The 20,825-nt window shown below is 37.8% G+C and overlaps 1 protein-coding gene across 2 annotated transcripts in view; it reads left to right on the top strand.

Moving 5' to 3' along the window:
* Nucleotides 1–20,825, top strand: part of ZSWIM6 (zinc finger SWIM-type containing 6) — a 120,478-nt gene that overhangs the window by 85,584 nt on the left and 14,069 nt on the right. For both annotated transcript variants that reach the window (XM_058170041.1, XM_058170042.1), the window contains exons 7-11: nt 159–305; nt 3,393–3,539; nt 4,800–5,060; nt 8,739–8,874; nt 20,028–20,185. In XM_058170041.1, the coding sequence (XP_058026024.1) occupies nt 159–305; nt 3,393–3,539; nt 4,800–5,060; nt 8,739–8,874; nt 20,028–20,185 (849 nt within the window). The remainder of the gene's footprint in view (nt 1–158; nt 306–3,392; nt 3,540–4,799; nt 5,061–8,738; nt 8,875–20,027; nt 20,186–20,825) is intronic.

Genomic DNA, 20,825 nt, shown 5'->3' with positions numbered 1-20,825 from the left:
GAAACATCTGTTGAGAACAACAGAACTTCCTTTCAGATGGGCAGCTCGGTTGCTTTTCCCTCCCCTGTAGATTCCTAAAATCATTTAATGGCCTTTTGTATTGTGGTTATTCCAGACACCAACAGACTTTAACAATGCCTTCCCTTTCTCTTTGTCAGAGCATGTGCCTACAGCTTGTGCACGAGTAGACGCACTCCGATCTCATGGCTACCCAAGAGAAGCACTGCGGCTGGCAATTGCTATTGTTAATACTCTAAGGAGACAGCAGCAGAAGCAGCAGGAAATGTTCCGGTTCCAGAAGAAAGGTAAATGTGGGCAGGAGGAAAGGCCAAAGGACGCAGCATGGTGAGGAAAAGTCTGGAATGAGACTAAGAATAAGCAAGTGATGGTTGAACGTATAGCACTGCAGGTTTGCAGTGACAGTAGCTGAGGGCGGGTGGTGGTAGTAAAAGCCAGTTGATTGCCAAATGTCTGATAGGAATAAAGCTGCTTCTCTGTATCTCTCAGTAAGACAACAGTACAAAGAGCTCTTTCATTCTTTTCTCTTAATCTTAAATTCAAGGTGCAGAATGTTACAGGGAAAATATTCCTGAAACAATCTAGTATAATGATCTAATTGTAAAATAGCAGAACCATCATCTACACTCTTCTTCAGAGCTTTTTTTTTTTAATACGGATTTATTTAGGTGGGTAGTTAAGATTATTCATTTAACAGTTTAAAAATATAATTGTGAGATGTGACTGAATCCATAAATCTTACGGATTCTTGCATGAGTTCTGAGAAAGTTGCCTCATGTACTGTCTATGGAGATTCTCAGTCTCCAGGTCAGGGTCATCTGAGAGATGCTTTTTTCCAAGGGCAATCCAAGAAGCTTCGTGGATGAGAAGCGAAATGTCTTCAAAGAAAAATGAGAAAGTCCAGTTGCCTCTTGGAAAAAGCACCTTTGGGACACTCATGTAAGCTGAGCAACCCCCCCCCCCAAAAAAAATCTGAGTTTGTGAAAGCATGGTCAGTTTACTGTCTTTGTTAGTACATTGCTCACTCACTCATAAGTGACATAATATACCAGTGTCCTTGGATAAAAATATAAGATCTCTGCCCTCTCCCTGACACAGGGGTGAAATGCTACCGGTTTGCACCGGTTCTGGAGAACAGGTAGTAATAAAAGTTACCGGTTCAGGTGAACCAGTAGTTAAAAAAAAGCTACCGGTTCGTTTGAACCAGTATTTCCGATGATCAACTGTGCTGCGCGATATATATTCGCTAGAAAGCAGAAAATCCTGCTTTCTAGCAAATCTAAATTACGCAGCACAGCTGTCCCCCCCCCTGCTGTTCTACTTACTTTCAAAAGGCTCCTTTTTCCACATGAAACATGCATTTGGTGTGCACTGTGCATGCAGGCATGCAGTGTGCATTTGGCGTGCACTGCGCATGCGGTCTCAGCGAACCGGTGGCAACCTGTTGAGGATTTCATCACTGCCCTGAAAGCATTATATGTAACTGTGAAGCTCATTCCCATGCTTCTATACTGATTGTACTTCAGATGTAGATTCTTTCTCTTTTTTTGAGATAGTGTCAATCAACACTGGGTGAGGTCTCACCTAGTAAGTCCAAGAGATGGGATCTCACTCCGTTTTGAATAACACCCCATCTACAAGATCAGAAATCTACCAAATAAGGATTCTTATTTATAGGGAAAATGGAAATAAAGCTGTCTTTGAAAACTGAAGTGGGTGTGTATAATACTATTAATACGATACAGAGAAAAAAATAGGGCGATGTATATGATGTAGCCCTTCTACTACTGCTTCGATCTGTACCTTTTTTTCATATCTGCAGAAGATTAGGCAGATATATACTGGTTGTTTTTGTAGGCCTTTTCACTTTTGAAATGACCTCCACTCTCCCCTATAATGTGGACAGCTTTGGGTGGAACTGCTTGGAGACATAAGGCAGAGTCCTAAAGAATTTTGCTTGAAGACTTTAGTGATAGAGCACCTGCTGCTCATTCAGACATTTGCTTGAATGTCTAGAAAGCTGAAAGTGGGAAGAGTACTTGCTGTGCACATAGCCGCTTTTGGTTCTTTCTCTAGCTTCCACTCATTCAGGTGAGAGGTCTGTAATGATCTGTATTCAAGTTGGCTTGTAATAAGTCCATATGGCAGTGTGACCAAGAGCCCAGCTTTATTCCAGACCTGGCTCATGAAGAAAACTGCCTCTCAGACTTCCCACCTGAATGCATGGAGGTTAAAGACAGTAAGGCTGGAGCTGTGTTCATGGGCTTCATTTTCTCTGCACCTAAACTCTTCTGAATAGAATAGAATAGAATAGAATAGAATAGAATAGAATAGAATAGAATAGAATAGAATAGAATTTTATTGGCCAAGTGTGATTGGACACACAAGGAATTTGTCTTGGTGCATATGCTCTCAGTGTACATAAAAGAAAAGATACGTTCATCAAGGTACAACATTTACAACACAATTGATGGTCAGTATATACAGTTTTTCTGTAGAGTTACATAGAGTTTTTTTTGCTTGAGGCTATGAGCCTCAAGCAAAAAAATTACAGGAGATGCTTGAGCTTAGTAACTTATCTGTAGTATCCCTTATTACTATTCCATTTGCTGTTGTTGCCTCCAGTTTTTTTCCCTTTAAGTAGAATTAAAATTTGTTTTAGTATTTCCTGGAATCTTGAGTAGATAGTGAACCCTCTGCAGATTGGTGGGGGCTCAGGAAGTGGTTGTTGTCATTTACTGGCAGTGAACTGTCCATAATGTATCTCTTCTATTCCATGTGACACAAATTCTCATAGAAGTTACCCATTCAAATATTTGGTGTCTTGGTTTCAGTTCTAAGGAATTCTTAATTAAAATAGTGGGCTTTTTTTTTTTAATGGAGAAACCAAAATATCTCTTCTGTGAATAACATAAGTATGCTTCCTGTTTATAAATTCTGTAGAAATAGGCCTAAAGATAGTTTGGACAAACTATTAACAACAGTAAAACCTTTAGGCAGCTTTTGTTGTTGTTGTTAGTAGAGTCAACATTTTTGATTCCTAGGAAATGAGACCTTGCTTTATCCTGATTATTTCTAACTGATCAGGATTCCTCTCATTGCTGAAATTTGAAAAAGCTAACCAATGCTTTAGTTAATTAAAATTCCAGCTACAGGCATTGCCATATTTCATCCATCTGATGGACATTTTAGAGATCTGAATTTGGATTCTGTCTTTATGGCCACTCATTCCTAGGTTTAGTTTTCCAGATTTGGAAAAGTCTAACTGTTAAGAAAAAGAAATACATGTATTCTCCATTTTAAAATTCTGCAAATAATATCAATACAATTACTATCATGCAATCAATATGTGTGCTTGTTTTTCTTTTATGTAGAACTTCTTCACAAAGGTATTACCTCTATTACAAATCTAGAAGGTTGGGTTGGGCATCCATTGGACCCAATTGGCACTCTTTTCAGTAGCCTTATGGAAGCCTGCAGGGTGGATGATGAAAACTTCCATGTGTTCTCAGATTTCACAGGTAAAATCTTATCTTATATCAGCTGTGTATGTGCATTCAGCATTTTAAAACAAGTTACATTCTATTATTTATTGCGTGTTAAGTAAAGAACTAGTTTGGGAACTGTTAGCAGTGAGTTTGAGCCAAAATATTTCATAATTAAAACATTCCTTGAAACAGGGATATTGAAAATGCTTAAGAAAGGGAAATTCAGGAAACAGAAGTTTGTTCTAAGTGATCAGTGGTTTATCTTACTGACTGAATGTATCAATCTGCCTTATAGAGAGAGAGGTATAATTTCATTCAACTGATGCCTTCCAAATGTGTTGGTACCCAGCCAATGTGGCTGAAAAGATTTCAGGGAGTTACAACCCCAGCAACTCTGTATAATACCAATATAAGGAAGAATGTATGTTAGAGAATCGTTTTTCAATTTAGGATGTCTGGGATTGAATTTGGGACCTTTCCTGAATTCAGAGCATGTGGTCTTTATTACTTGACTTGATATTAAGAATATTAATAATATTGCATTTCATGTTCAACTGTTCATATTATAAATTATTTATAATTTATTTTCATTTTAAATTATTTAATATAATTTATTTATATTAAACATTTGTTTAGCTGCCCATCTTATATTGAAGTCTGGGTAGTCCCAAAATGATTCTACCTACTTTGCTACTATACAATACGATACTAGTATTTAGTATTTATACTTTAGTCAGTATTGTTATCGTGCATATTGCAGATGAAGGATGACAAAGAATATGAAACAGAGATTTCCTTAAGACCGTGTAGTGAGCTCATGACAGAAACAAGATTTCCTAATTCATTGTTCAGTCTTTTGCTGTTTTATATTTCGGCTTTCAATAGACGGCATTTGACTCCTATTCAAATCACTATGAATACATTTTACTTGCTATTTTGTATGTTTCAAAGTTTTATGTTCTGAGTGGCTTATATAGTAAAACAGGATTCACCTATTACACCTAGGCCATCTTTTATTTATTTATGGTTTATTGGATAAAACATAATTGATTTGGTTAATGTTACATTATATGACATAAGCCATGATTTACACATTATATTGGCTATATAGAAAATGCTGAAGCAAAAACAAATGTTTGGCTTCGTGTGATGTATAAAGTAGATCCATCCCAGTTTTTGGTACCTTTATAGGAAGCTTATGAATGATAAAGAATAGGCATAAACAAGCATATAGTTTCAGAGAAAACATTTTCAGTGGTTTTATTGTTTTTATTTTGTAACTTTTTGTTCCAGAGAACATGGGCCCATGCAAATCTCTGGAATACTATCATTTGCCTACCCACAAATTCTTAGAAGAAGGAGAATCTTACTTAACACTAGCAGTGGAAGTGGCATTAATAGGATTGGGTCAGCAGAGAATAATGCCTGATGGCTTGTATGCGCAAGAGAAGGTTTGTCGAAATGAGGAACAGCTAATTTCCAAGCTACACGAAATAGAATTGGATGACACTCTGGTGAAGATTTTCCAAAAGCAAGCAGTCTTCCTATTAGAAGGTAGCTGATTATTGATAATAACTTTCTTTCTTAACAGCTTTTAACAAAAGTAGAAGGCTGGTTCCTAAATAGGTTCATTTCATAATCAACAAGCTCTTGCAAATCTAATGACTGTTTAGACAGCTTCTAACTATTCCCAGTCTACGAATTTAAATATTGCACATATGAAGAGATGGTTATCCTTGACTCTACAGAATGGAAATTAAAATAGGTTTGTTTATCTTGTTGTAATTCTGGCTATTTTAGGTGAGCATGGAAAATTTCAATCTCACACATGAGATTATGAAATTCTTGCAGTCATCACTACCACTTTCAAGTGAAACTTAAAACATACAGTTAAGCTTTCTCTGGTCATGGAGATTCTCAATCTTCCAAGTTATGGTTGTCCCAAAAGTACTTTTTTCAAAAGGCAACTAGGTTTTCTTGGATTTTTTCCTTTGAAAACATTTCGCTTCTCATCCAAGAAGTTTCTTTCTCTAGTCAAGCATTTCTATGACCATCTTATGTGGAACTTCACCCAGAAGTATATGGAGAAATTTTTTTTTTATTTGCATTTATATCCCGCCCTTCTCCGAAGACTCAGGGCGGCTTACACTATGTCAAGCAATAGTCTTCATCCATTTGTATATTATATACAAAGTCAACTTATTGCCCCCAACAATCTGGGTCCTCATTTTACCTACCTTATAAAGGATGGAAGGCTGAGTCAACCTTGGGCCTAGTGGGGCTTGAACCTGCAGTAACTGCAAGCAGCTGCTGTTAATAACAGACTGTTTTTTGTAATTTTGTAATTGTAAACATTTTGAAATGTTTGAAAGTAAAGTTTTTCCGGAAGCAAATATTATCTAAACTAAGAAAGGTGGATAATACTTGAAACTTTGTGAGAATTAAAATGCATTGCCACTTCATAGATAAGATGAAAAATGTAAAAAGTCAAATAAAGTAAATATAAGAGTGGGCATCTTTCTTACTTTTCGAAAAAACCCAAATCCAAAACATTTTCTGTAGATAAGTACAAGAATCAAAAGTCAGGTATTACATTTCTTTGAGGAACCTGGAGCAGTACCAAGGATAGGGTTTGTATCAATTTTTAGAGACCTCTGACCTAAACTTAGTATTGCCTAAATGTAGGGCAGAGCCCTGAGAACTGTATTTATTCTACTTAGGCTTGTTGTTGCTTGAGTATTTTTATACCTGATGAATATCAAAACCTACAGTTGTGCACTAAAATCACTAATGATATAATAAATCTTATTGAATTAAACTGTAATCACACCTTTCAAGGTTTCTGTCCTTTTTGGGCTTGTTTGTATGTTTACAGAATTGCTAGGCAATTTAGAAATAATAAAAAGATAGAAGTGATAAAATTCAGTACATTAAATAAAATCAAGATAAATTTTATTTTCCACATCAAAACTCCACAGTATTGTGGAGCTTCCATTCCAAAGGCCTTGCAAAAGAGGTTAGTTTTCACTGCCTTTGATGCCATTGTGGCCTCTGGGGAAAAGACATTCCAAAGTGAGCAGCTGTTGCCAAAAAGACCATTCTTTCAGGTTGCTGTTTCTTGCTTGATCTCTTGGAGGATGGAAACCCATGTACCCCACTTGATGGGCAGGCAAATTCTACTTGGACCAGACCAGGGGTGGGTTCTGCTTACCTTTACTACCGGTTTGCAATGTACCTTTACTACTTGGTTTGCTCACGCACGACCAAGCTTTTGCACATGTGCAGAGGGTCTATGATGACATCTGGGTAGGTGAGCGGAGCCTGCCCCCAGTTTTACTACCGGTTCGCAAGAACCGGACCGAATCGGGGGCAACCCACCACTGAACCAGACTCTCCCAAAGGTATCACGAACCCAAACCATACAGAGCTTTAGAAGTGATCATTAGCATTTTGAATTGGGCTGAGGAACCTATTGCCATCCAGTGATGTTATTCTACTACACAGTTACTATCCATTCAGTAGGCAGGCAGCTATGTTTTGTGCCAGCCACAGCTGCAGGATTGTGTTTGAGTACACTCTTCTCCCGCCCCAATAGATCAAATTGGGGTAGTCTTAACTGTAAGATGATGATGATGATGGTTCGTTGCCCTTATCTTAGTCTAAACACATACTCCAGCAAGAATTATGAGCCCAGAAAACTCCTTGTTAATATTCCTGCTTTGCCCCAGGCAGCACAACTCCATCAGGACTGATGGAATGAATCCTTATGGACCCAGAAGGCCTCCTTTAACAGAATCCCATCCTTGCTAGGATTCAACCGTGCCTGCATGGGATGGCCACAAATATAAAATGCAGATGATTAAACTCATTCCACCAAAGAATTTACCCACGGCACAAGTCCCAGACTAATTTTACAAGATGCTATCTCTCTTGTCATGTGCAATAATACAGTAGCCCTCAGTTATAATGCCAAATGTTTAAATGTTTAAAACTGTAACGTCTGAAAATACTTTCCATTATTTTATTGCCTAAGAGTAGAAGCAGTTAAATATGTGCTAAAAAGGAAGCGCCTTGAAATGGTTCAAATGCAAAATAGTGTTAATTTGTATAAAGCAATAGCTCTGGAGGTATCATTGAGAAAAAAATAAAAAAGATACAGTTTATTTTCATTAAAGGTCTTTGAAGCACAATAATTCGTATTTTTCTGCTACAGTTCTTCAGGATACTGTGGTCATCAGCTTCTTTGCATTTAAAGATTAATACTTTTAGCTTTCTTTCAGAAGGTTCTTCAGCTTCTAAGTCAGAAAAAAATGTAATGGGATTAATAGGTTTAAAAGTGATAAAATCTTGCATGACTGATGTATTCCATGAAATTCAATTCTAAAGGTGATTGTCTCCCTTTTCTTTTTAAAATAAGATTTATAGAAAAATAGCTTATACTGATTCATGCTAGCAGTTTGAGGAGCTCAACTGCACTCACTGACAATAATTCCCTGACAATAATTTAAGATATAGATCTGTTCCTAAAATTCTCAAAGATGCTAGAGATGCATTCCTGTATGTAAAAGTTGATACTTAAAGGCAACCATTCTCTATCAATATTGTAGTAATAGATCATATACCTATGTCATATATGTTCAGTTCTGATAGATCTTGAGAAGATCTTCATTATATATACAGACCCTATAGAGTCACGGAATTACTACTTCCAAGGATATAGTCCCTTGGATAGGCTGACTTGATGTGCCACGCCTAAAATGTTCTGTTCTTGTATTGGACTTATTGGGAATTTGGGTGAGTGGTCTAAAGATACAGGCGTTTCTTACAGTGACCTGCTTTAACATGCACGACACTCTGAGGAAAAATACACATTTTGGGTGACTATCCAATTCACATAGATTGGGAGAGCTGCATTGGAATATATTGCTCGTGTTCAAATACTTTCCTGAGCTGTAAATTATATTCTGCTAAAACACATTTTAAAAAATGATTCAAAAAGCTAAACAAGCTTCGGTTCTTTGCTTCGATACAATATGTTCTACTTGGTTTTCTTACAGTTTTTTTTGACAGAGCTCCTCGCCAAAGAGAGTTTTTACTTTGTAGTGGAAGTTTTCTTTTTGGCAAAAATTAGTGCTAAATTTCTAGCATTTTGATACTTCTTGATTTTATGTTTAGTAAAATTATAATGTTCATTATAAGATTTTCTGTTCTTTTGCCTCCTCTCTCCAATAGCTGGACCCTATAGCGGTCTAGGTGAAATCATCCATCGGGAGAGTGTTCCAATGCATACCTTTGCCAAGTATCTTTTCACCTCTCTCCTACCTCATGATGCTGAACTAGCATACAAAACTGCACTGAGAGCAATGCGGTACGTATCCTTAAAACACGTTTATAAAGGAAGCCCAGTTCCAATCGACAGCATGGTTCTCCCTTCAAATCCCTAAAGTCACTGCAGAGGCCTCACTCCAAACATGTGGTCCTTCAGAGGTTAAAACATGGTGGAGGGTAAGACCTTTTTTTGTGGTGGCCCCTTCTTGTCAGATAGAATACTGGGCCATAACTTTAATTTTGGAAAGCCACTGCTAGAGTGATTTTGATAGTACATATTATACAATTGATTTGTATGTGTATTTTAGTACAACACTTCTTATCCTAGATGTGCTGCTCTAGGGAATTTTGGGACTTGCAGTTCCAGCATGATTGGAGAATCAACAAGTGAGGATGACTGTTTGATCTATTGCTACCTGGGATTTATGCAAATTGCAAATTCAACACCTATCAAATTGAGGAAATAAACATTTGCATATGAAGTGTGCCATCCTGGAAGTCTGGTCATGGAGTGTGATATTTGGGTGAATGCATAACATGCAAGAGTTGCAAGACTTTTATATTTATGTAGCACACATCCTTTCTGATCCAATTCTTTCATTTAAAATTCTCCATCAGAAGATTCAATCATTTCAGAAGTAGCTCTGAGATTGGCCCCTCTCTAAAAGATACTTGACACGCTTCCTGCTGGAAATTATATCTGACTCTTGAGAGGACTGCCTATGTAGATTGACTGAAGTATATGCTCTAGAGTTGGGAACACAGAAGTAAGGGATTTTTGTTAGACTATTATCTCAAGCACTGCTTGTAACTGGAAGTAAATCCTAGAACTGTCTAATCTGAATTTTTTTTTGGTCCCGTCATAGTTGCTTTTCCCTTTTATTTTCAAGGTAATAGCTTCTGGGCTACTGTACAAGCCAGTCCAGTTCTTATGTCTGCCTCATTACCTGTCATCATAGGACAGCTACGATAGAAAATTGGAAATAAATGAGGTGTGTCATGCTGTTAACACAGCTGATTGACCCCCCCCTTCTTTCAACACTTGGGAGTTCAGCTGCCCCCAAGGGAATCCTGAATCTCAGTTGAGCTTACTCAGGCAGGCAGCTGTGGGCACAGCCACTTCAGTATATCTATTGTGAAAAAAATCTGTCCTTTTGGAAAAGCAAGGGAGAACTGGTATTCTCTAGGCTGTGAGTTCTGATTTCCAACATAACTGAGTGCTGAGTTGGGGAAAGCTGCCTTCTCTAATGCTTTATAGTTTGCTTCAGAAAATCATCCTCTGGAACCAAGGGAATGCACAGGGCATTTGCAAAAAAAATCAAGATGGCGGCTGTAACTATAGGATTAAAGCCCTATTCCTTTTATGGATATTGCATTGCACCTAAAACAAGGCTTTGACCCCATGGTTGTGGTTGCCTTCTTGAATCCTCCCCCCTTCCCCCCCACCCCCAATACACCTTGTACATATCCTTGGCTTCAGTGGATGATTTCTTGAAATAAACTAAAAAGCATTACCAGAGTCAACTTCTCCTCACTGGAGCTGAAGCAGTGATAGATATAGTATAGGTTTATATCACAAGAGGAAGAATTTCATAATGCATTCATTGAATAGTTAGGTCTGCATTCATGTCTGTTAAAGCTGAAGTGCACTTCAGACTCAAAGGAAGAAATGTGATTCGGAGTTTCCACAGACAAGCACAGAGAACTTGTTGGAAATGCCTTAAACCAAATGCATCTTTTCCAGGATAAAGTTGCAGCTGTGAAGAGCAGCCGTACAAGCTGGGGGGAGGAGAAGGGAAGTCACAGATGCTTTAAAGTGTTTCCAGCAGATGTTACGGGGGCACAAAATAACATTTCTCAGTTGGAATCCAAAGTTCTGTACAACATAAGGTTTATGTGTTGAGAGAAAGAGTGCACACAGATATAAATCAATTTCCCCACTGCCATCATACACAAAATGTGATTAAGCTAATCAGACTGTTAACCCCCAAAAGCATTACACAAATCAAGCAAAAATTTATATTTATTTTTGTCATACTTTATAATTGTGTTATTTTTCTTCATGAAACAGTCTGTTTATACAAATTGGAAAGAAACCCAATTCTGTGTAGGACACTGGAGAGCTTTCAGAATAGAAGAGAATATATGTAGCTCAGAGTTGAACTGTGGAGTCCTTGGTGCTCTCTGAACTTTGTTTACTTGCAGACATTTCATTACCCAACTATATAATATCATCAGTGCTTGAGAGTGTGGGGCTTGCTGTTTGTTTATATACTTTTTTTGGTGAGGGTATAGTTTTCTCTTTGTTAGTTCCTTGATTATGGTATTATTTTCTGCTTGTTTGTCTGATGTTAATCTCTGCTTACCTGAATTTTAACTGCTAAGGAGGATGTGAATGGACTCTTTCTTTCTTTCTTTCTTTCTTTCTTTCTTTCTTTCTTTCTTTCTTTCTTTCTTTCTTTCTTTCTTTCTTTCTCTCTCCCCCCCCTCTCTTTTATTGTCTCTTTTGAATGATGTGCAAATGTGGTTTATCTCTACGATTGTATTGATGCTGAATTGTCTGAATGCCAGGCTTCCAAGAATTGCCTAGAGTTTTTGGATTTAGCTTACTCTAGGATGCTCAAGAGTTTCTTGGATGAAACTGTAGTTGAGCCTGTCTATGTGTTGTGAGATTAAGGAGTTTTCATGGTGACTTCTGACTGCTTGTTGGTATTCATGGATGTGCTCTGCTAGTTTTCTCCCTATTTGTCCTACCTAATGGCTGTTATAGTGCTGGGTTGTATATTGCAGATGAGTCTGTATGTTGCAGATATAGATGACCAAGCAGAAACCATTGGCAGGCCAAACTACTGAATATAAATAGAGACTGAATCCCCAGTCACTAGCGCTAATAATATTACTTAGTTGAGTAATGAAATATCTGCAAACAACCATGCTTAGAGAGCAGCAAAGGCTTTTATTCAGAAGCCCAGGGTTTTTAATAGTGTTGCCCACATTGATTCTAAGCATTCCTTCATAGTCATAGGAACTGAGAATCTGCCTTTCTAAAGAAACAAACAAAAAAGAAAGAAAACTGAAATTTTAGGAATCAGGATATTGGTAGTCTTCAATTTACAACCACAGCTGGGAACTGGAATTTCTGTCCTAAGTCATTATGGCTGTAAGTTGAATCATCACATAACTGGACATGATTTTACACCATTTTTATCATGATTCTAAGTCAAATCACATAGTCCTAAGTTGAGTCACATGATTGTAAGTGTGAATCCAGTTTTCTGCTGGAATTGGCAAAAACTGTTGTAAATTGCAATCAAGTGGCTCTGGGATGCTGCAGCCAATTGTAAATGAGAGCCAGTTTGTAATAGTGGTTAAGGCATCAGGCTAGAAACCAGGAGACTGAGTTTTAGTCTTGCCTTAGGTGTGAAATCCAGCTGAGAAAATCATTCTTCCGCAGCCCAAATCATCTCATAAGGTTGTTGTGGGGAAAAATAGGAGATTATTAGATATGTTTGCCACCTTGAGTTATTTATAAAAACAAGGGTGGCATTAAAAAAAATTGAACCTGTTGCCAAGTGTGGGAATTGTGATTACATGACCATGGAGGCAGGGTGATGATCATAAGTTCTATTTTAGGTCATTATAGACTTTTTCAGAGGCTTAATTCAAATTGTCATGGTTATGAGTTGGGGATTACTTGTACAATGTTTAACATAGGTAGTTCTTGACTTACAACTGAACCCAGTTCTGAAGTTACGATGTATTCCCCACCCCCCCATGGTCACATGACCACATTTTGGCGTTTGCAAGTTTGCATTTATGGTTATTTGTAATGCCCCACGGTCAGTATCCAGGAAAAAGAAATCCTACAGCAAACAATGGGTCTACCTAAATGACCACCACAAAAATCATAATTTTGGTTTTGATCCTGTGATGACGTATTTGAGAACCATCATGACTTAATGACCATAATTGCAAAATTCAATCACGGCTCTAAATCGAGAACTACCTGTACGGTTTTCTGCGTTCTTCTAGAGTTTGCATATAGCTCTCAAAATCTTTGAGGTAGCATAAGTCTACCAAATTTAAGCTTTAGTTGCAACTGAACAGAGACATAGAAATGTTATCTGATGTCAGTGGTACAGACAGGCTGTGACAAGCATTTTAAAGCACTGAAACTGCCCTGTCCTCTAGAAGGCTTTTCATGGCTGGCTGCATTTGTGTGCAAATGCACAGCTACTTGGCTTCATTGGCAGTCTGGGTAGGAAAGTTTATGCATGTACACACAAAATTAAAGCAGTTGCTTTAATGACTTGAAGGGTGTATTACTCCAGACTCATATAATTACTGAAGCCTCCCCCACCCATTGGAATGTTTTGCACAGTCCTAGTATACAAAATTGTCCAATTAACAGCTACAACCTTATGTCCAATTTTTTCTTTTGCATTGATATGATTAGATAAAATTATCATTCGCCCAAAACTAAAAAAAAAAAAAGAGAGGAAAAGACAAAAGATTTTCATGGTTAGATTTTCATGCAGTGAGATCTTCTCTTGCCTTCCAACTTATATGGGAGCTTCTTTGCAGGTAAAATCAGTTTTCGATTTCTCTGATTGTCAAAGTGGTTGATGGAATTTCTCCTCCCAAAGGAGACTTGCTTAGCTCCCACACTGCTATATTTTTAGTGCCACACTTATCTCTTCCAGACATTTTGGATTTGTAAGAGTTGAATTTTTAAGCACCGCAAAGTGTTGAGATAGCTGCTTTTGCATATTCATGTTTTTTCCCCTGCACATAATTATTTTGTCTTTTATTGCTTGCTTCTCATTTTGTATCTTTCCACCCAGTAACAGATGTTCTGAAGCTAGAATACAAAGTGTTCTCTTTGCATGCATGTGTAGAGAGATAGAGACACACACAAGGAGAGATCAAGAACATAATCTTGCTTTGAAAACTTTTGTTACTGGATGATTAAGCTATATGAAGAGTATTGATTTTTGGAGAGTGTCTATTTAGACTATTTAGTGCAGCCTTTCCCAACCTGGTAATGTCTGGATGTTTTGAAGTACACTTTCTTTTGATCTTCACGCAGCAAGTGAGTGCAGTTCAACACATCAGATTGGAAAAGGCTCCTGTCACAGAAGATGTTTTGCTCTCTACTGCCATGGCAAAGAGGTTTGCCAAATTTGGAAGGGCTACCAGGACTCAGATTCCGACTTAGAGCTGCACAAATCATACTTCGGTGTTTTAGTTGCCATGCTACATATATGATTGTATATGATGAAATTCATAAAAAAAGACATCTGGATTGACTAGATGGGGAAAGGTCTTCCAAAGCTTCTCTGATAATTTCAGAATGGGAGAGGCTTGGCTCCATCCAAACGTTGTGGCTATTTTTCAAAAATGTTATGGCTATCTGTTGCCTGAATTACGATAAACGTTCCATTGTCAATTGTAGCGATCAATACGAATGACAGTGATGTCCTCCCCAAATAAATACAAAAGGCTTGTAAGTTCCTTTTCTAACTGATTTTCAATGTTCTTCCAGATAAAGTTGTAGGAACAAGTTTAATGTGAATAGTGCTGCTGATTAGCTGACTTTTTTTGCTCAATACTTGCTGATTGCCATTTTTCCGGTTTCTTCCAGCTACAGTTATGAGGCTTGTTGCAAACATGGTACAGTACTTTTGCTTTTAGGCATTGTGGGTCACTGCAGAAGCAGCGTGATTGTAGGAGATTATGTTGACAAGACAGTCATTGGCAAGGTTGCTGCACTTGTCCCAGCTTCTAACTCCCAGTGTCTCAACTCTGTGTCAGGAAGTCAGGGCTGGTAGAAGAAATGCAGAGACAGAATAAGACATCTGGTAATTCGCACCCTGAGGAACATCAGAAATGCCTGCAAGTTTTAAAACTATAAAGAAGGAAGGAATTACAGTTCCATCCATCCATCTGTCCGTGTTTTATCTAATTTATATGCTGCCCATCTCACAGTTCACAAAGTAAACATACCTGCTCTTGTGGAGTATTAGTGATATTAAATAGGAGGGGAAGAACCAGTCAAGCCTTTCTGAATTTTCATTTTGAAATCAGAGAACTTGAGCAATGGGGAGGTTGGTTGTGTGGAAGTGCCCTGTGTCATCACTTTTGACCTTTCAAATGCTGAAGCTGCTCTGAATCATCATGGTAAGAAGCTCATGTGCAAAAAACCACCAGAATCCACCATCCTATTTTCATTCAAGTAGATTACAGTGTAGTCTCTTTAATAATAGCCCTGTAGGAGGGACAGAAATAACTTATCAGCAAAAAGCAACTATTTCAATACAGCTATAGTATCTCTTTAAACCACTGTTTGAAAATAGGCTTGTCCTCATCTTTATTTTTTTTTTTAAATCTTGCATGGAATTACTTTTGACAGACTTGCCTCTGCAAGCAAGATAAAGCAAAGTGAATGGCTGCTTGCTCTCTTACAAGAGTCTGTATTTTGAGATTTTAAACCAGCATTTGTTTAATATGGCAATACTGGTTCGGCATTTCAATTCTTTTGACTAAATAGCTGTTAACGTTCCAGTGCAATTGTTTGGATTGATATCTCTAATAATAGCTGTGGTGGAATGCAAATGTTATTGAGATAACTTCTCTGCATACTATGAGGTGGTTTTATATAGATATTGTCCATTCATGCCTCTGAAAATCTGGATGCTCAGGGCATATTATTGCAGAGGGGGCTGCACCATTTGGATGGAAAAGTCTGAGATAGAAGCTAATACATTGATTTGTGAATTTAAAAAAATATATAAACACATGCAATTTCAGTTTTAGAAAACGAGAACGACATTTTAAACGCATAGTGTGTAACTTAATAAAAATATTTTATCTGATCTTTTAAAAAATACAAAAATAATAAATGCTTTTGCTTCTCTCAAATAATCATTTACTAAGAGATGAAAATCGGAGTTTTTGCATTCAGGTACCGAGACATATTATACGTCTTGCTAGTTGAGAAAGTAAACAAAGCTTCAGGCTGATATATTGTTTTTGTAATAAATAATGTATAGGAATAATATCAGCATACTATTGTAAACAGACACTCCCATACAGTAAGCATGTCAATATTTACAGGTTGCAATCTTATGCACATTTCATTGGGAATGAACCCCCATTATATTTGGTGATACTTGCTTTTTAAAAAATAATGCAGAGAATCTGGTTGCAAATGTCAAAACTGTACAGAAAAATAGAAATGCAGAACTGGGTCAATACATCATTAATTATTAAGAGTATAATTCACATTCCAAATCTCTAATAATACTCCCATTTAGAAGTTTATCAGGTTTTCCTTTACATGCCTTAAGCATATGTGTGTGTGTGTGTGTTGATAATTACCAGCTTTTCCTAATGTGCAATATGAATAGGAAGAACAGTAAAGACAAAATAATTCAGAGGATTTATTGTATAAGGACTTTACCATAACATTACAGTTATATTGAGTTTAACATGTATTGTGTACCAATAAAGGAGAATATTTGTATCTCAGGATTAAAATGGGGGGTCCTTGGTGCTCTCTGAGCTTGCTTGTTTTCTTGTAGACGTTTCATTACCCTAATTAGGTAACATCATCAGTGCTAGTAAGGAGTGCTGTTTGCTGTCAGTTTATATTCTGGTGACTTGCCTGTCTGTGTGGGTGGGGGCGGTCTTAGGGATTCTTTGGTTGGGCTATTTATATTGTGTAGCTTGCTCAGTATGTGGTTCTTCCTCATGGCCACTCACCCTTGAGTTGGCAGAAAAACATTGTTGTATAAACGTTGATGCCCCCATTGGTGCTCCTTATTAGATAAAGGGCACATTAAGCAGAGATTTGAGAATCCCTCCAACTTTCTTCCCTTCCTAACATCACACACCAATGGAAAAATGTCGACCTCTCAGTCTTCATACATAGGTTGGGGAGGAGGCAAGATTGGTCACATATCCAAAACGGTCGATAGAGCTGAGTTTCCAAACTTGGGCTCTTTCAGAACAGGGCGTTTTTGGAATATTGCTATAATGTCCAATTCATGTTCTAAAGAACCCCAACTCTCAACTGATACAGATAGTCCTTGACTTACAACAGTTTGTTTCGGGACTGTTCAAAATTAGAATGGCACCGAAAAAGTAATTTATGACCATTTTTCATATTTATGATCATTGCAGTATCCCCATGATCACGTCATCTAGATTTGAATGCTTGGCAACTGGCTCATATTTATGACGGTTGCAATGTCCCAGGGTCACATAATCCCCTTTTTGCGACCTTCTGACAAGCAAAGTCAATGGAGAAACCAGATTCACTTAACAACCGTGTAAACTAATTTAACAACTGCGGTGATTCAGTTCATGGCAAGAAAAGTCGTAAAGCGGGACAAAACTCCCTCCACAAATTTCTCACTTAGCAGCAGAAATTTTGGGCTCAGTTGTGGTCATAAGTTGAGGACTACCTCAGGTCATGGCTAGTCCAAAGAATGACTGTTGATCCAGCCTTATCAACAGCTGGAAAAGTCAGGAGGAGGTGCACCATGAAGCAGAACAGAGTGGGAGACCCCTTTTCTGTTCCCCACTTCATTGTGTATCCCTGTCTTCCTTCCCCATAGATGGTCAGTATGTCCTGCTGCTCAGAGTAGAATGATCATGATAAACGATGCCCAGATACCAAAGTGAATGCCCAACAAAGCTATCATGCCCAGTAAGTGTCAGGCTGATGCCACCATCTTGGGGCGAAGGGTCATCTGATTATCCCACCAACAAACAATTCAGCATGTTAAATGGTTTCCAGGCTGAAACTTTTTGGGAGGAAAATAATATCGGTATTTAATCCAGGAACCTCTAATGATGGGCCTTCCGTAGGTGTGGCCTGAAGATGATATGGAGGCAGTCTTATGAGGACTCAGTAGAAAGAAGAGGTTGCCAAGGCTTCTTTATACTCTGCATATGAAGAAAGGCTTATAGTAGCATTGTCCTTCGTTAACAATGGTAATTGAGACTGGAAACTCTATCATTAACAAAGCAGTCACAAAGTGTAATGCCATATACTCTGCTGACTTACAGTTCTAGGTACAGCCATTAGGCAAATTCCAGGCAATTATTATGTATAGTGTCATGTAACAGGTAACAGTAACAGAGTTGGAAGTGACCTTGGGGGTCATCTAGTCCAACCCCCTGCTCACGCAGGAGACCTGTACTAGGGATTTGAACCACCGAACTGCCGACCTTTCTGATTGACAAGCTTAATGTCTTAGTGATTATCTTTTATTTATTAAATTTATACATTGCCATCTCACTCTGAAAAACAACTCTGGGTGGTTTCCCCATTAATTTTACTTGTTGGAAGCTGGAAGCAAGCTTACAAATGGTGATCACATGACCATGAGGATGCTGCAATGGACACAACTTTGAGGAGCAGTTGTAAGTCTCCTCATTCAGTTCCATTGTACCTGTTAATGGTAACTGAACAAATATACTACAATTCTACAGTTTCCCTGATGTGTCACTTGTTTCTGTTCACATTTGTAGAAACTTGCTGTTCAAAATCATATTAAGGAAAATCAGATCTATAGAGGTTCACTCACTTAATGATAGTCGTAGGGTACAAATAAGCAATCAGGAAACAATATCAATATACAGTAAATCGTAAGGATACAAGCAACAAAGTTACAGTCATAAGTGGAAGGAGATTGGTGATGGGAACGATAAGAAGATTAATAATAGTGCAGATTTAGAAAATAGTTTGACAGTGTTGAGGGAATTATTTGTTTAGCAGAGTGATGGCGTTTGGGAAGAAACTCTTCTTGTGTCTAGTTGTTCTGGTGTGCGGTGCTCTATAGCATCGTTTTGAGGGTAGGAGTTGAAACAGTTTGTGTCCAGTATATGAGGAGTCTGTAAATATTTTCCCAGCTCTCTTTTTGACTCGTGCAGTATACAGGTCCTCAATGGAAGGCAGGTTGGTAACCATTTTTTTTTTTGCAGTTCTAATTATCCTCTGAAGTCTGTTTTGTTGGGTTGCAGAACCAAACCAGACAGTTATAGAGGTGCAGATGACAGACTCAATAATTCCTCTGTAGAACTGTATTAGCAGTTCCTTGGGCAGCTTGTGCTTTCTGAGTTTCTGAACATTCTTTGTTGTGCTTTTTTGATGACGTTTTTGATGTTAGCTATCCATTTTAGATCTTGCGATATGGTAGAACCTAGAAATTTGAAGGTTTCTACTGTTGATACTGTATTGTCTAGTATTATAAGAGGTGGAAGTATGGAAGGGTTTCTCCTAAAGTCTACCACCATTTCTACGGTTTTGGGTGTGTTCAGTTACAGATTGTTCTGGTCACACCACATGGCTAGTTGTTCAACCTTCCATCTGTATGCGGATTCATCATTGTCTTGAATGAGACCGTCACTGTTGTGTCATCTGCAAACTTCAGTAGTTTAACAGATGGACCTTTAGAGATGCAGTCATTGGTATACAGAGAGAAGTGGGGAGAGCACACAGCCTTGGAGGCCCCCTGTGCTAATTGTACATGTATCTGATGTGATTCTGCTTAGCTTCACCTGCTGCTTCCTGTTTGTTAGGAAACTTATGATCCACTTACAAGTGTTTTTCTGTCTAAAGGGAATAATTGATTAGTTGCAGAGGAAAAATAAATGTTGTACTTTGATGCTTAATAATAATAATAATAATCAGTGATACCCATTGTCATCGGGGCACTTGGTGCCATGTCCAAGAATTTTATAAGATATATCAATAAATTGCAGCTTCCTGCAATAAAACCAACAGAACTGCAAAAAACTGCGCTACTTGGAATATCATACATCTTAAGAAGGTACTTAGTTGATACCTAGGATGCTGGCAGCAACCCGTATCAACCATTAGTACCAGTCAACCGTATTTGTGATGCATTTTTGAATGTTCAGTTGACTGAGTTTCATGTTTAATGAATAAAGTAAATAATAATAATAATTTGTTGGCTTAAAAATAACCATTAGGCGCTCACTTTTCCCTTCCTATATATTGGGAGAAACCATGCTATTTTAATTGTGGTAAATTTTTTAAAAAGCTGAAATGGTCAAACTATGGCCTTTGGATATTGAGTTTCTGTAGAAGGAAAATCGTACTTGTGATCAACTAGGCTACAAGTTTGCATAATCAGTAAGAGTATATATTTTTACTTGCAGGTTACTAGTATTGGAATCAACAGCTCCAACGGGAGATATGTCTCGTCCTCATCACATAGCATCAGTTGTTCCAAACCGGTATCCCCGTTGGTTCACTCTGAGTCACATTGAATCTCAGCAGTGTGAGTTAGCATCAACTATGCTAACAGCAGCCAAAGGTACAATCCTGAAAATGAGCAATCTGAAATTTTAGTTTACTAAAATTTAAATTATGTTGAGCTGATCAGTGTAACAAATTTTGTGTGAACAATTTTCAGTTGGTCAGCTTCCCGTTTCTTCTGTTATATCCCTAGAGAAGGTTTCATATGTGTTTAACCACTTTTTATCATGTTTCACCATATAGGGCAGTTTGTAAGTGATGTAATTGCCTTGTTTCCATAAACCAGGATGAGTAGCTCCTGGTTTCAGCTTCCTCTTCCCAGATCACAGAGCTGAAAATAAGTGCCATAGTAGGTAGGAGTAAACTCAGGATAAGAGATACACTTTGCAAAAAGTTAAAGTAGAAGTTTCTGACAAGGGAAGGAGTGAGAGTTTCCATAATGTCCAAGCCAGACCATATGTTTTTAAAGCAAAAGGAACATAGTTTTTTGACAGGTTGGTTGTTTTAGAAATGTATAAAGCTGCCAAACTTTATAACAACTCTGGGCAGCATACAGTAAAACAATCATAAAATGTAATTAAGAAAACACACAACCAAATTCCAGAAGAAAAACAACCATTAAAAGGCAATCAAAGCTGAAGGAAGCCATGTTTAGAGGTGCATCAAAAATCGATATGTTGACAAAACCATTTCTTTTT

Source organism: Ahaetulla prasina, chromosome 2 (assembly GCF_028640845.1).
Source record: "Ahaetulla prasina isolate Xishuangbanna chromosome 2, ASM2864084v1, whole genome shotgun sequence".
In the NCBI taxonomy this organism is placed as follows: Eukaryota; Metazoa; Chordata; class Lepidosauria; order Squamata; family Colubridae; genus Ahaetulla; species Ahaetulla prasina.
Note: the sequence above shows the minus strand (reverse complement) of the source record. Positions and strands in the feature narration are given on the sequence as shown.